Source organism: Leucoraja erinacea, chromosome 28 (assembly GCF_028641065.1).
Source record: "Leucoraja erinacea ecotype New England chromosome 28, Leri_hhj_1, whole genome shotgun sequence".
NCBI classification, from domain to species: domain Eukaryota; kingdom Metazoa; phylum Chordata; class Chondrichthyes; order Rajiformes; family Rajidae; genus Leucoraja; species Leucoraja erinaceus.
In genome coordinates, this window is record NC_073404.1 from 12,962,791 (window position 1) to 12,975,570 (window position 12,780).

The 12,780-nt window shown below is 43.4% G+C and overlaps 1 protein-coding gene across 1 annotated transcript in view; it reads right to left on the bottom strand.

Annotated features, from left to right (window-relative positions):
- Window positions 1-2,286: 2,286 nt before the first annotated feature.
- The window catches only part of ywhae1 (tyrosine 3-monooxygenase/tryptophan 5-monooxygenase activation protein, epsilon polypeptide 1), a 48,825-nt gene continuing 38,331 nt past the window's right edge, over window positions 2,287-12,780 (bottom strand). Inside the window, exons 4-6 of the mRNA XM_055657761.1 lie at window positions 10,455-10,661; window positions 9,724-9,860; window positions 2,287-3,312 (exon numbers count right to left, since the gene is read on the bottom strand). Coding sequence (XP_055513736.1) covers window positions 3,260-3,312; window positions 9,724-9,860; window positions 10,455-10,661 — 397 coding nt within the window. The 3' untranslated portion in view covers window positions 2,287-3,259. The remainder of the gene's footprint in view (window positions 3,313-9,723; window positions 9,861-10,454; window positions 10,662-12,780) is intronic.

A 12,780-nucleotide genomic window follows, 5' to 3' on the forward strand; every position in this document is an offset into this window, starting at 1 on the left:
CATCACATCCCAGCTATGTGCTTTGCAGATGATGGAGGTAGAAGGCAAGTCTTACAACCACACAATTTGTATGGCTGGGTCAGAAATTTACAAATGCCATTGAGGGTGATGTTACTGAATATCAAAGGGACTTGGCTATTTCTCTATATTTATAAATAATGAAATTGCTAGTTTCTGGGATAGCATCAATCTCAAGCAGAGGTCAGAATGCACTTTGTTGAGCATTTCTGTGTGAAGAAATTGCTTTAAGCCAGTCTTTTGTACTCAACGCCAGTTCTAATTTCATATAGGATTTGGCTATTTTTGAGGTCACCTCTTCTCATAAAATGTCCATCACAATTCAGAATGGGATGGGTTAAGTCCACAAAGATTTGGCTTCATTGCATTGTTGCAGAATTGGATGTCTGTGGCAATAACATGGTGCTTTGCTGTGTTTATTTCTGTTGTAACACGATCAGATCAGCACCAATAGGCTTGTTACTCCTGGCACAGCCTTTTGCATTTCCTCACTGAACCAGAGACTATCCTTGTGTCGAGCAGCTGGTAGCTCTCAACTCATGGATAGGGTCAAACAAACAAGAATGGGGCATGTTAGAAAAGGGTAATGAAGTGGAAACATAATGAACAGTTCAAGTAGTTAGTGATCAACAAAACTGATCGGTAAGGAATCTAAAGTAGATGGGAGATTCAGCGCTAACCAAAGGTGCAATGGATTGAACCTAGCTGTTCTGTGCTGTATAGCATTCTGCAAAGAAGTTCTAAGAAATTCAGATTTGCCTAAGTTTTTGAAACATTGAAGTAAATCGGCATGCTTCTTAGAAAGACTTTAAGACAAACTCAGTCTGAATACACAACCGTTGGGAATTAAGACAGAAAATGCTGGTCAGACAGAATTGAGATAAACAGGTTACACTCCTAGGGAGCTACCCGACCTGACTACTGGCATAATTATTCACTTTTACTGCACGTTTCAATTTCTGCTGTCCCTCCCTAATTCTTGATGTCATCTTGAGCATTAAGTTATTTCTACTTAATGAGGGGCAATCCCTTCCCCCATCATAATTTCCAGTCAGTTAGTAAAACATAGCCGTTTTCAATTCTTTGTTGGCTCCTGCGTACAACCCTCTGCCTCCCAGGGAATTTACTAAACTGATTCCTTAAATATAATTTGCTAATTTATTGGGCTAGTTCTTTCCCCCATGACCCTTAGCCCTCATTTACAATTCTTCAGCCAAACCATGCCCTTCATTTTCCTATATTACAGCATTATATAATTGAAAAAATCATTCCAACCACTTCTATTGTTTGGAAAAAGTCCCCAGATCTCTTTCATGTTAAGCACTTGAGATGGTGCAAAACCAAAAAAATATATCCATTTAAAACTTTCTAAACATTTCCCGTATAATTGCTCCACTGCCTGATCAACATCCCTGCAGCTATTTTTAAATAAACTAGTGCCTGAATTGTTCACTACATAACACTGGTTGAAATTATATTTTCCTCATTCCTACATTTTACCAAATTATTGTTTCTTTAGGGCTGCTGACAGCCCCCCCCCCCCCCAAGAACTTCAAACAGTAAGAGCCTACTATTAGGCATAGGGACAATTTCCATACTGTAGCATGAGCCTACCTATATAATTTTGGTTGAAAATTGTCACCTGCCATCAGAAAGTAGTAGGTCGTTCTGTTCCACTTTGCAGGCAGTCAGCTCAACATGTGGTCAGAGCTACTGCTGCACTCAACCTTACTTCATGGCCAGTACTCTACCTTGCAACTGATTCTCTGACAACAAGCCCCATTTACAATTCAATATTTATCACAGTATTATTTATATAAATTGGATGGTCACATTCACATGAAGGATTTGACCAATAGATCCAGAACTAGCCTTTTGTTTTACCTCTTCAGAATGCTCCCTCCCCATTGTGTCGTTAGCAAATTTTGCAATCAAATCTTTGTTGCCTTTATCCAAGTAATCTAGAGAAATTGCATAAATTCAATCCCTACCACCTAAGGCACACTATTTAACACATCTCACCCACCAGATAATTTTCCAATCATGTTCTTTTGTTCAGCCTGGGAAAAATTTGTCACAGGCCAGTTTAACAGATTCTGTATTTAAACCAAGATTCACCAATTTCTCTCCAAAATCTCAAATCGTGACACCAACACCTTACAAGGGACAATCTCCCATTGAATGAATCTGCCTATTTACTACTCATTGTTTTCTCAATGTCTGGAGAAAAAAAGTGACTGTCACAGAGGATAAACAGCAAGACAGCTCTTAATTTAGGTTCTTTTATTTTAAGTTTAATATTAATCCATGCTGTGTTTCAGTAAGAAGGATACAGATCTGTATCGGTGGCTCCAGTCAGATATATCCAGTAGTACAAATTAGCTTCAAGTTACACATACTGAACAAAGAGAGAAAGAGAGGGGAAGGGGAGAGAAAGAGGAGTGGGTCAGAAAAAAAACAAAAAACTTGTTTTAACAAAGCATGCAGGCTTCAACAGCAGCTCAAACACGACCTGCTCCGCCAGGATGGACAAAAATTAACAGCAAAGGACTACCTATGGATTGTAACTGGCACCTGCTACCTTCAGGGTTAAAAACACTGAAAGAAAACACTGTGCACATCGTGTTCAAAGACTTTCAGAGCAAGCTACTCGACTGCTCACCAGGAACACAGTTTTATTTGCTTAGCTAGATGTGCGTGTACATTTTATTTAGGGGAAAAAAGCAAACCAAGAGCATGCAATCACAAAGGTGGTTAAGACTGTTTGGTGTATTGTAAATGCCTAATTCCCCATCACCCCCCTCCCCCCAAAAAAAGACCAAGGGTTTTCCAGCATTTGTAGGAACTGGGCTCAGATCAATCATTGATGATTCATGACTGACCACCAATTCACTGTTCAGATTGCCACTGGTAAAAAGGTGGAGGCATGAATTATTCACAAAGCTGTATTTAGTAGAATCGAACAGTTTATTCAAAAAGATTTTCAACGGACTGTGATATCTAGTCAAAGACAGCAGGTCCCAGTTAAGCATCCATAGAGAGCCAGCAATGCCTTTAGATTTTTTTTAAACAAGTAAAAAATAAAAATAAAAAAACAAAAATAATCCTCGGAACCCAAATGGGCACATAGCTAATTCTGAGGTCCAGTACCAACATCAAATTTACTGGTTCTCAGCTTGGACTAGGACTGTAGGGAGGGCAGGAGAGGGGCAGACAGGGTCTTCTCATTCGCCATGTCTTCTCACTGATTGTCATCATCAACATCTTGCACCACATCTTTACTTGGTTCTTCGCCTGGGCAAAAAGAACGAGGCAATAGAAAAAGCAATTAATTTACATAACAGCAGCATACGACAATACTGGCTACAACCTCCCTTTGCAGCCCATACAGAGATGCATGCAGGATTTCTAGAGATTAACTGTTGCATTCCAGCTACTGAAGCAACAGGCAATTTGCCCCAAATCATCTTCTAATCACGACATTCCTTTTGCCTTAACTAGTCACAAAACCTAAAGGAAATTGGATGATTTTCATGCAGGACTCCAGAGCAACACGTAATTCTGCAAATGCTACAGAATAACTGAATGCAATGCTAATTTTGTATGCTACAAAATAACTATTTTCTGACTTTTTTTCAGTTGGAAGAGCACATTAAAATAGGGCAAGAGCACAATTATTCAAATTACACCTTTAATAACTGACAAATTCATGGCAGTGGTGAGTGGAAACAGGAGTGGGGAGATGATATATTATAATATAATGTCTGTGTGCAGACCGGAACCGGAACACCAGGTGAATGGAACACTTCCAACTGTTAGGGCACAAGCAAATGCAAGATCTATGCCTCCGGCTACAAGGCCCCAAGATACTAGCATATAAATGCTCAACATACTTACACATTAACTGGCTTACTTTAGAATGGATTAATGCCTGTTAAATTAGCAGTGGAAGGATTGATTTTATTTCTTGTCCATGCTACATCAACCAGAACAATGGGCCCAAAGCAGGCCACCTGGCAAAGTCATTCACTATCTTGGGAAACATTTTCTATGATTTATTAGTGGTTAACAAGTACAATTCTGGTTATTCCAGGCAAATATGTTCATGAGACAATAGGACCAGTAGTTCCTCAATAAAGAATGTAGTCAAAATGTAAAGGTTCAACAGCCAACTCAGGCAATTGGCTCAAAAGCAAACTACCCTGTAGAAGACAGTACCGTCCAGAATTTAAATTAATTAGGCATCATGTCTAACAATTAATAACCAAGGCCCTGGAATGACAATGGTGGTCTAATTGATCTAAACTATCAAAAGTATTAGGTATCGTTTCAGGGTTAGTTGCAAATTTCACAACTCTATAACATGCACCAATACCACTTAAAACTGAAAACCTGCGATTGATGTCAGTTGAGGACACACACACACACACACACAGCAAAACATCAACTTTAAAAAATCACTGTATATAGGTGGTGTGAATATCATTGCTCACAGTTCAGGGAAAGATCTCAGTATCATGAAGGGTAAATTTCTGGTTTAACCATAATGTTTATGAACTACACAGTTTTGCAGTATTTTAAAAACATACCGTTTGGCAAAAACTAATTAAAGTATAGAAGGATCAGACTTATTGTAAACAGTAGCTATAAGTATAAGCCATATAATAGCAGATGCTACAGTATTTCTTGTGGTACATCAAGTCCATAAGGACCCAATTTGTGTGCCATACGAGGTCAGTGTAATGCGTGTCCGCACTGCAAAGGTAAATAGCCACCACAATACTGGATGCGCCTGACACTATGTGTCCCCACACCCATAAAGCATGGTGATAGTTGCCTCTTACCTCCAGTGCATGGGCTCAATGAAGGAATGCAATTGATGGGAGTCCCAACACGTGGGAAGCATTAAATGGTGCACAATTTCAAACTAACTGTACAAATATATGAAGATAGACAAAAAGCTGGAGAAACTCAGCGGGTGAGGCAGCATCTATGGAGCGAAGGAATGGGTGATGTTTTGGGTCAAGACCCTTCTTCAGACTGATGTGGGATGCGGGGCGGGAAGAAGAAAGGAAGAGGTGGAGACAGCAGGCTGTGGGAGAGCTGGGAAGGGGAGGGGAAGGAGAGAGAAATTGGAGAAGTCAATGTTCATACCGCTGGGGTGTAAACTACTCAAGTGAAATATGAGGTGCTGCTCCTCCAATTTGCGGTGGGACTCACTCTGACCATGGAGAAGACCCAGGACAGAAAGGTCAGGTTCGGAATGGGAGGGGGAGTTGAAGTGCGGAGCCACTGGGAGATCAGGTTGGTTAATGCGAACTGGGTGGAGGTGTTGGGCAAACTGATCGCCAAGCCTGCGCTTGGTCTCACCGATGTAGAGCAGTTGACACCTAGAACAATGGATACAATAGATGGGGTTGGAAGTGAAGGTGAACCTCTGCCTCACCTGGAAAGACTGCTTGGGTCCTTGGATGGAGTCGGGGGGGGGGGGGGGGGGGGGGGGGGGGGGGGGGGGGGGGGGGGGGGGGGGGGGGGGGGGGGGGGGGGGGGGGGGGGGGGGGGGGGAAGAAGGGTAAAAGCGACAAATGTAGCATTTCCTGCGGTTGCAAGGGAAAGTACCAGAGATGGGGGTGGTTTGGGCAGGAAGGGACGAATTGACCATGGAGTCACGGAGGGAGCGGTCTCAGTGGAAAGCCAAAAGGGGAGAAGATGGGAAGATGTGGCCAGTGGTGGAATCCCGTTGGAGGTGGCGAAAATGTCGGAGGATTATCTGTTGTGACGGCTGGTAGGGTGGAAGGTAAGGACAAGGACTGGAGTGGAGTGGAGTTACGGGATATAAAGGAGACCACGGTGAGAGCCTTATCTATAGTCTAAGAGGGGAACCCCCGTTCCCTAAAGAATGAGGACATCTCGATGCCCTGGTTCGGAACACCTCATCCTGGGTGCAGATGCGGCGTAGAATGAGCAATTGGGAGTAGGGGATAGAGTCCTTACAGGAAGCAGGGTGGGAAGAAGTGTAGTCCAGATAGCCATGGGAGTCAGTGGGTTTGTAGAAGATGTAGTGGATGAAGTCAGTGAGTTCTGCATGGATGCAGCAGGTGGCACCAATGCAGTCATCACTGTAGCGGAGGTAGAGTTCAGATAGGGCCACGGTAAGCCTTGAACAAGGATTGATTGGCGTACCCTACAAAGAGGCAGGCATAGTTTGGGCCCATGTGCGTGCCCATAGTATTGGTGTCACCTCCTGCACCCATGCAGAACTCACTGATTTCATCCATTTCACCACTAACTTCCATCCGGCACTCAAATTCACCTGGACCATCTCCAACATTTCCCTACCGTTTCTAGACCTCACTATCTCCATCGCAGGAAATACATTACTGACCGACATCTACTACAAACCCACTTACACCCCAGCGGTATGAACACTGACCTGACCAATTTCAGGTAGTCCTTGCTTTCTCCTTCCCCTCCCCAGCTCTCCCACAGCCTACTGTATTCCGCCTCTTCCTTTCCTCTTCCCGCGCCCCCACCCCAGTCTGAAGAAGGGTCTCGGCCCGAAACTTCACCCATGCCTTCGCTCCATAGATGCTGCCTCACCCGCTGAGTTTCTCCAGCTTTTTGTGCACCTTCGATTTTTCCAGCATATGCAGTTCTTTCTTTAACAAATATATGAAGTGCTCAAAAGACTTTTAAAGAAGATGCATTAAAGTTGGTGAGTTGGGACATGGGGCTGATAGGGCTGAGGGAGCACACTGTAATTCATTCATAGAAGTTACAAAGGCAATAAAGTGCAAGGAAATCTGACATTTCAAATGAAAGGGGTGTTACATTCAGTGTTGGTGATTCAATAAGGCAAGTAGTCGTTTTCAACAAACCAATTGCTAAGGATCTTCTGAAATACATATCTTTCCATTGAGGTTAATCAGTTAGAGGCAAATAGGACAACTGCAGTGGTTTTAACAGCTCAGAAGTTTCATTCAATTTCACAAATCACTAGCCTGTACCGATTAAGGTTAGAAAAAACTAACTGATAGATACCAGTGTTAAAGAACAGGAAGGACAGCAACAAGTGCAGACAAGGAATGAGCAAATTAAATTTGAGCAAGCCCAGACTCTTGACTGAGACTACCCATCCTGCATCATAAAAAAGCACTTTGGATTTAAAAAAATCAGCTGAGATTCAGGTCTCCAGGCCATTTGCTCTGATCACTTCTACGGGAGACTTTGCATTAAGCAGAAATAGCTGGAATCATATCAAGTCTGAGCACACCCACAAGTTGAAATGCAACTATGCCAAATAAGTTCCAAGTCTATTAGTGCACTGATTCAGGTCCAGCTGTGAACAGCCACAAATGTTACTGCAAAGATGGGCTAATGTCAGACATAAAAAACACAATCCAATTTTAACACTGCAATTTCCCTCTGCCATTTGCCCAGAATGATTTCTCAGCTGCTTAAAAAATCACAATTGCCCATATGATTAACACCTGTTTCTGAGAATTTTTAATATTTTATAGGAAGTATTTTAAAGGCCAGTATTAGTGGCTTGTAAACTGTACAGAGACTGGCTAAGAAACTAGTAATGGAGTGATTTTGTCCAGTTGTCATTTTTTGGCAAGTTACTAATTTTCTATAAATTATCTTTCAAACATTTCAGAACCTGAGGACAAACATTTGCCCCAGCCCCAGATTTTGGCTGTGCCATTTGAAGCAGCTGTTAGGATGGAAAGCATCAGCAAGTATCTGATCTTTAGTTACAAACTCCACAAATTCATTGACATGATCGGATGGGAGGGAGCCAGCAGACCTCAACTCTTTTAGAGCTTATATTTTTACATTTCCTCTCCTTGTTCCCTTTGATAATGCCCAGACTTAGTCTAGACAAAATTAAAAGGATTTCACCATGATCTTTACTGCATGATAATTGAATCCCCCATGCCTGATATTTACAGCAAATCACAAAATGGTCCTGAATCAGCATCAGTTAACAACTTACTGCTTGCAAACCAAAAGCACCAAATAATGCATCATTAGAATTTAGTTTTAAGATGGGACTGAAGTCTTGGAGATGGAACTGCTTGACATTTTAGAGCAACTTACAAATTACAGATTACAAGGGAAGTGAATGGTTCATATCCTTTAGGAATCTATTCAGCAAGAAGAAAAAATAAAAAATAAAACAGGATGAATCCAGAATCACAGGAAGATTTAACAGTATTACAACAAAGGACACAAGTAACAGCACAAAATCCCTCATGAACCGAGAGGTTAGTGATTGAAGTGAAGGCCTAGTTATATTGCAGTGCTAATCCACATTCACTCAGTAACCACAACATTGATATTCAACGACACTGATGTCACATTCAGTCCTAAATTTCTTGATAGACAAGATTTTCACAATATTAAACCCAGAGACAGAGAGAAGAGTGAGTGGTGTGATAAAAATCTGATCAGCACCTGAAACATTACATTTAGGTATATAAACAGTTCTAGCCATTAAACTTAGCTATATCATAAATGACACTACATAACTAAACGGTTAATCTAGAACAAACATTAATTTTAAATCTGAAAAAAGGGATTTATGAGCAAGGCACAATGAAAGATACTTATTCCAGGGACAACTGGGATTTTAAACTTTGGACTAAATCAATTTTGTATGGACATCATCGGGTGGTTTCCACTAGTGGGAGAGTCTAGGACCAGAATAAGTTTTAAGATGGGACTGATGTCTTGTAAATGGAATCGCCTAAGAATAAAAGGACGTACCTGTAGAAAGGAGATGGAGGAATTTTCTTAGTCCGAGGGCGGAGAATCTGTGGAATTCATTGCCACAGAAGACTGGAGGCCAATTCAATGGATATTTTTACAAGAGGAGATTGATAGATTCTTGATTAGTACGGGTGTCAGAGGTTATGGGGAGAAGGCTGGAGAATGGGGTGGAGAGGGAAAGATAGATCAGCCTAGATTGAATGGCAAAATAGACTTGATGGACCAAACGGCCCAATTCCACTCCTATAATTTATGAACCTATACTTATGGCTGCCTACCTAGTTATAGCCATCTTTGGAAATACTCCAAATGCCATTCAGCAGATGAAAGCAATATATCATCAACTCAGGGTGGGCCAGTCAAGTGTTTGCATCCTCCACTTGTCTGAATGTTGAGAATTCTAAGAGCACCCAAACACTAACATGGCTTCAGACACACATCCACGAGATGACTTTCTGCAAACACAAGCCATGTGCATTTTGCAAGTGTCTAGTCAAAGGAACATAGAGTGACTTCATAAGGTAGTGCAAAATCTAAAATCTTGCACCAAGTTAAGTGGGTCTTAAAAGCTCGCAATGCTGACTTTACCATACTTTACGTTCAGATAGATAATTTCATCTTGGCAGTAGAGACAAATGTTGTTCTTCTGAGATCCCCAAAAGCTTTTTTTAATTTCCTCTCCTTGTTCCCCTTTGATAATGCCCAGACATAATAGTCTAGCAAAATTAAAAGGATTTCTCCACTATCTTTACTGCATGATACATGCAAGGATACATGAAATAGTTGTAGTGATTACACCACATACCTCAGACAATACATCCACCCCTTCTTGGGTTTCAGAGAAATAAAGTCGAAAAACTGGCAAAACACTTTCATACTTCACAAGAAAACAAGGTTTCTGCAAATCAACAGATGTTGCTGTACACGTACCATCTCCCTGCATGTCTGAAGTCCATAGTGTCAAGTTGTCACGTAACAACTGCATAATGAGTGTAGAGTCCTTGTAGCTTTCTTCACTCAAGGTATCCAGTTCTGCAATTGCATCATCAAATGCTGCCTTTGCCAATCTGAGAGGCAAAAATAATTATTTTGTTGTGTCAAGTTAGATATAAATTTCACAACCCTGATTGGTTCCAAACACCTCAATCCAAAATGTTCAGACTATCACTTCTGGTGGAGTGTCTCACTCGGCAAGTGGGATAGCTGTTTTAAATCAGCAAACTTTCACAAACTGCATGTTGTAAGTGAGAAAGCTGTTTGTTTTGGCAGCACTACAAGTGGGGGAACTGCAAGTGACTGGAACATCATAAATGCCTCAAACAATTAGAGAATTTTCTATCCATTTGACAGAGAAAAAACATGGTATTATAAAGCCACAATGAACCCCACTGGATTACCATATTTGGATGGGGGTTAACTTCTACTATCCAGGTACAAATGTGGACTATTTTACTCTTTCATGCCACCACAGCTGAAACATCGGCTGAAGAATCACCCAAGCTCACACAAAGGGACCTTTCAGACAGGGTGCCTGGACCCATTGAAATGCATTTACAAGGATCAATAACTTCAAGAGAAGCAGTTATAACAACAACTGTGCATTTGCACATAACAAAACAACTTTTTTTGCCAAATCTTGCAATTTCATATCCCATACATACCTGCAGGCGCGGTCAGGCGAATTGAGAATTTCATAATAGAATACAGAGAAATTCAAAGCAAGGCCTAAGCGGATGGGGTGCGTTGGCGGAAGTTCTGTCATTGCAATATCACTAGCCGCCTTGTATGCAACCAAGCTGTTCTCTGCTGCCTCCTTCCTGTCATTGCCTGTTGCAAACTCTGCCAGATACCTGTGGTAGTCACCTTTCCTGCAGTCAAACCAATGAATAATCAGAAATCAAGGAAGATAATTAAAGTGTTTTCCATTATCATTTTCCATTACAATGTAGATTTAAACCTTAGTTTAATCAAAACAGAAATACATATTATTTGCTTTTAAAAATTGTCAGCAATCAAATGATATAAAGCAATGATTCTAAATGGAAGATGGACACAAAAAGCTGTAGTAACTCAGCGGAACAGGCAGCATCTCTGGAGAGAAGGAATGGGTGACGTTTCTGGTCTAAAGGGTCCCGACCCGAAACGTCACCCATTCCTTCTCTCCAGAGATGTTGCCTGTCCCGCTGTGTTACTCCAGCATTTTGTGTCTATTCGATTTAAAGCAGCATCTGCAGTTCCTTCCTACACAATGATACTAAATGATTTATCTATAAAATCACGAGGGGGAAATGCAGTTAGGTCAGGGGGACCTCCCCCCACAACTGGTACTAAATAATCCCGTGCTACCTGCTCCATGGTCAGATAGTCAGCGGCTAAACCGTCTCCCCCACCTGGTTTGCCAGGCGAGGAGGGGGCTGAGGACCCCCAGCAGGACCAAAAACAAGACCTGTCAAAGGGCGGATGAGCTTCTAGCGAGTCTTTAACATTCATGATAGAACATCCAAGCATACACATTAGCTCGGTATACAGTGCCCTCCATAATGTTTGGGACAAAGACCCATCATTTATTTATTTACCTCTGTACTCCACAATTTGAGATTTGTAATAGAAAAAATGCAGAGTCAGGTTTTAATAAAGGCCATTTTTATGCATTTTGGTCTCACCATGTAGAAATTAAAGCAGTGTTTACACATAGTCCCCCCCATTTTAGGGCACCATAATGTTTAGGACACAGCAATGTCATGTGAATTAAAGTACAGGTGCACAACCTTTTATCCGAAGATCCAAATAACGAAAACCTCCGAATAGCGACATTTTTTCAGTCCTTGAAAAAAGGTCCTTGAAAACGTTCACCGAGGGCAGCCCGCAGAGGTGACAGCGGAACCTCCGGTCGGTCCTCGAAGAAAGGGGAACTAAAGCTCCATTCATAAAAGAGAAGGTGAGGGTATATTGCGCGGGAGGGTTAATAATTGACAATCTGCTGCTGCCTGCCCGCTGAGGTTAAAAAGTTCCCACGGTAGACTCACGATACACAGTGTATCGTGAGTCTTGCGTGGGAACTTTTTTAACTCAGCGGGCAGCAGCAAATTGTCGCTCCCTTCAGTTTCACCCCACCTACACCCCTCTGCTTCCCGGCCATGTGTGTGACCCCTTCCCTCCCCTCTCCAGCTCCCCGCGCATTGCACCGGCGCGGGGGCTTTGCACTGTCTTCACGTCGGAGCTAGTGCCAGTCACCGGAGACGTCAGGACCAACGGGACACCGACCCCCAGGCCCACTGCAAGCACGGAGATCCCAGAGACCCACAGCCAGCAGCAGCCCAGCCCCGTTCCAATTCCAGAGGAACACGCTCTCCGCTGTCCCCGTAGGGACAGAAGCTGATGGCTCGGGCTGTGACGTCTCCGGCCACCCCCCTGTACAGGAGCTGAGGCTGGGAACTGTACCGCCCTTGCAGGTGAGCAGGAGAATGGGGTTGTTTGCAGTTGCAGAGGGAGGGGGCAAGGGCGGTACAGTTCCCAGTCTCAGCTCCATTCCAGGGGGGTGACCGGAGACGTCAGGACCAACGGGACACCGACTGCAAGCACGGAGATCCCAGAGACTCACAGCCAGCAGCAACTCTAGCCCAGCCCCGCTCCAACTCCAGAGGAACCCGGGTTGCGGATGAGGGGGCGCAGCTCGGGCTGCGGGCGAACTGCCACTTGTCGCTGTAGCGGCGCATCGGGGGGCGGGTTCCTGTTGGTCCTGACGTCTCCGGCCATCCCCCTGGACAGGAGCTGAGAGACGTCAGGACCACCAGAAGCCGCTCCCCGATGCGCCGCTACAGCGACAAGTGGCAGTTCGCCCACAGCCCGAGCTGCGCCCCCTCATCGGGACACCGACCCCCAGGCCCACTGCAAGCACGGAGATCCCAGAGACTCACAGCCAGCAACAACTCTAGCCCAGCCCCGCTCCAACTCCAGAGGAACCCGGGTTGCGGATGAGGGGGCGCA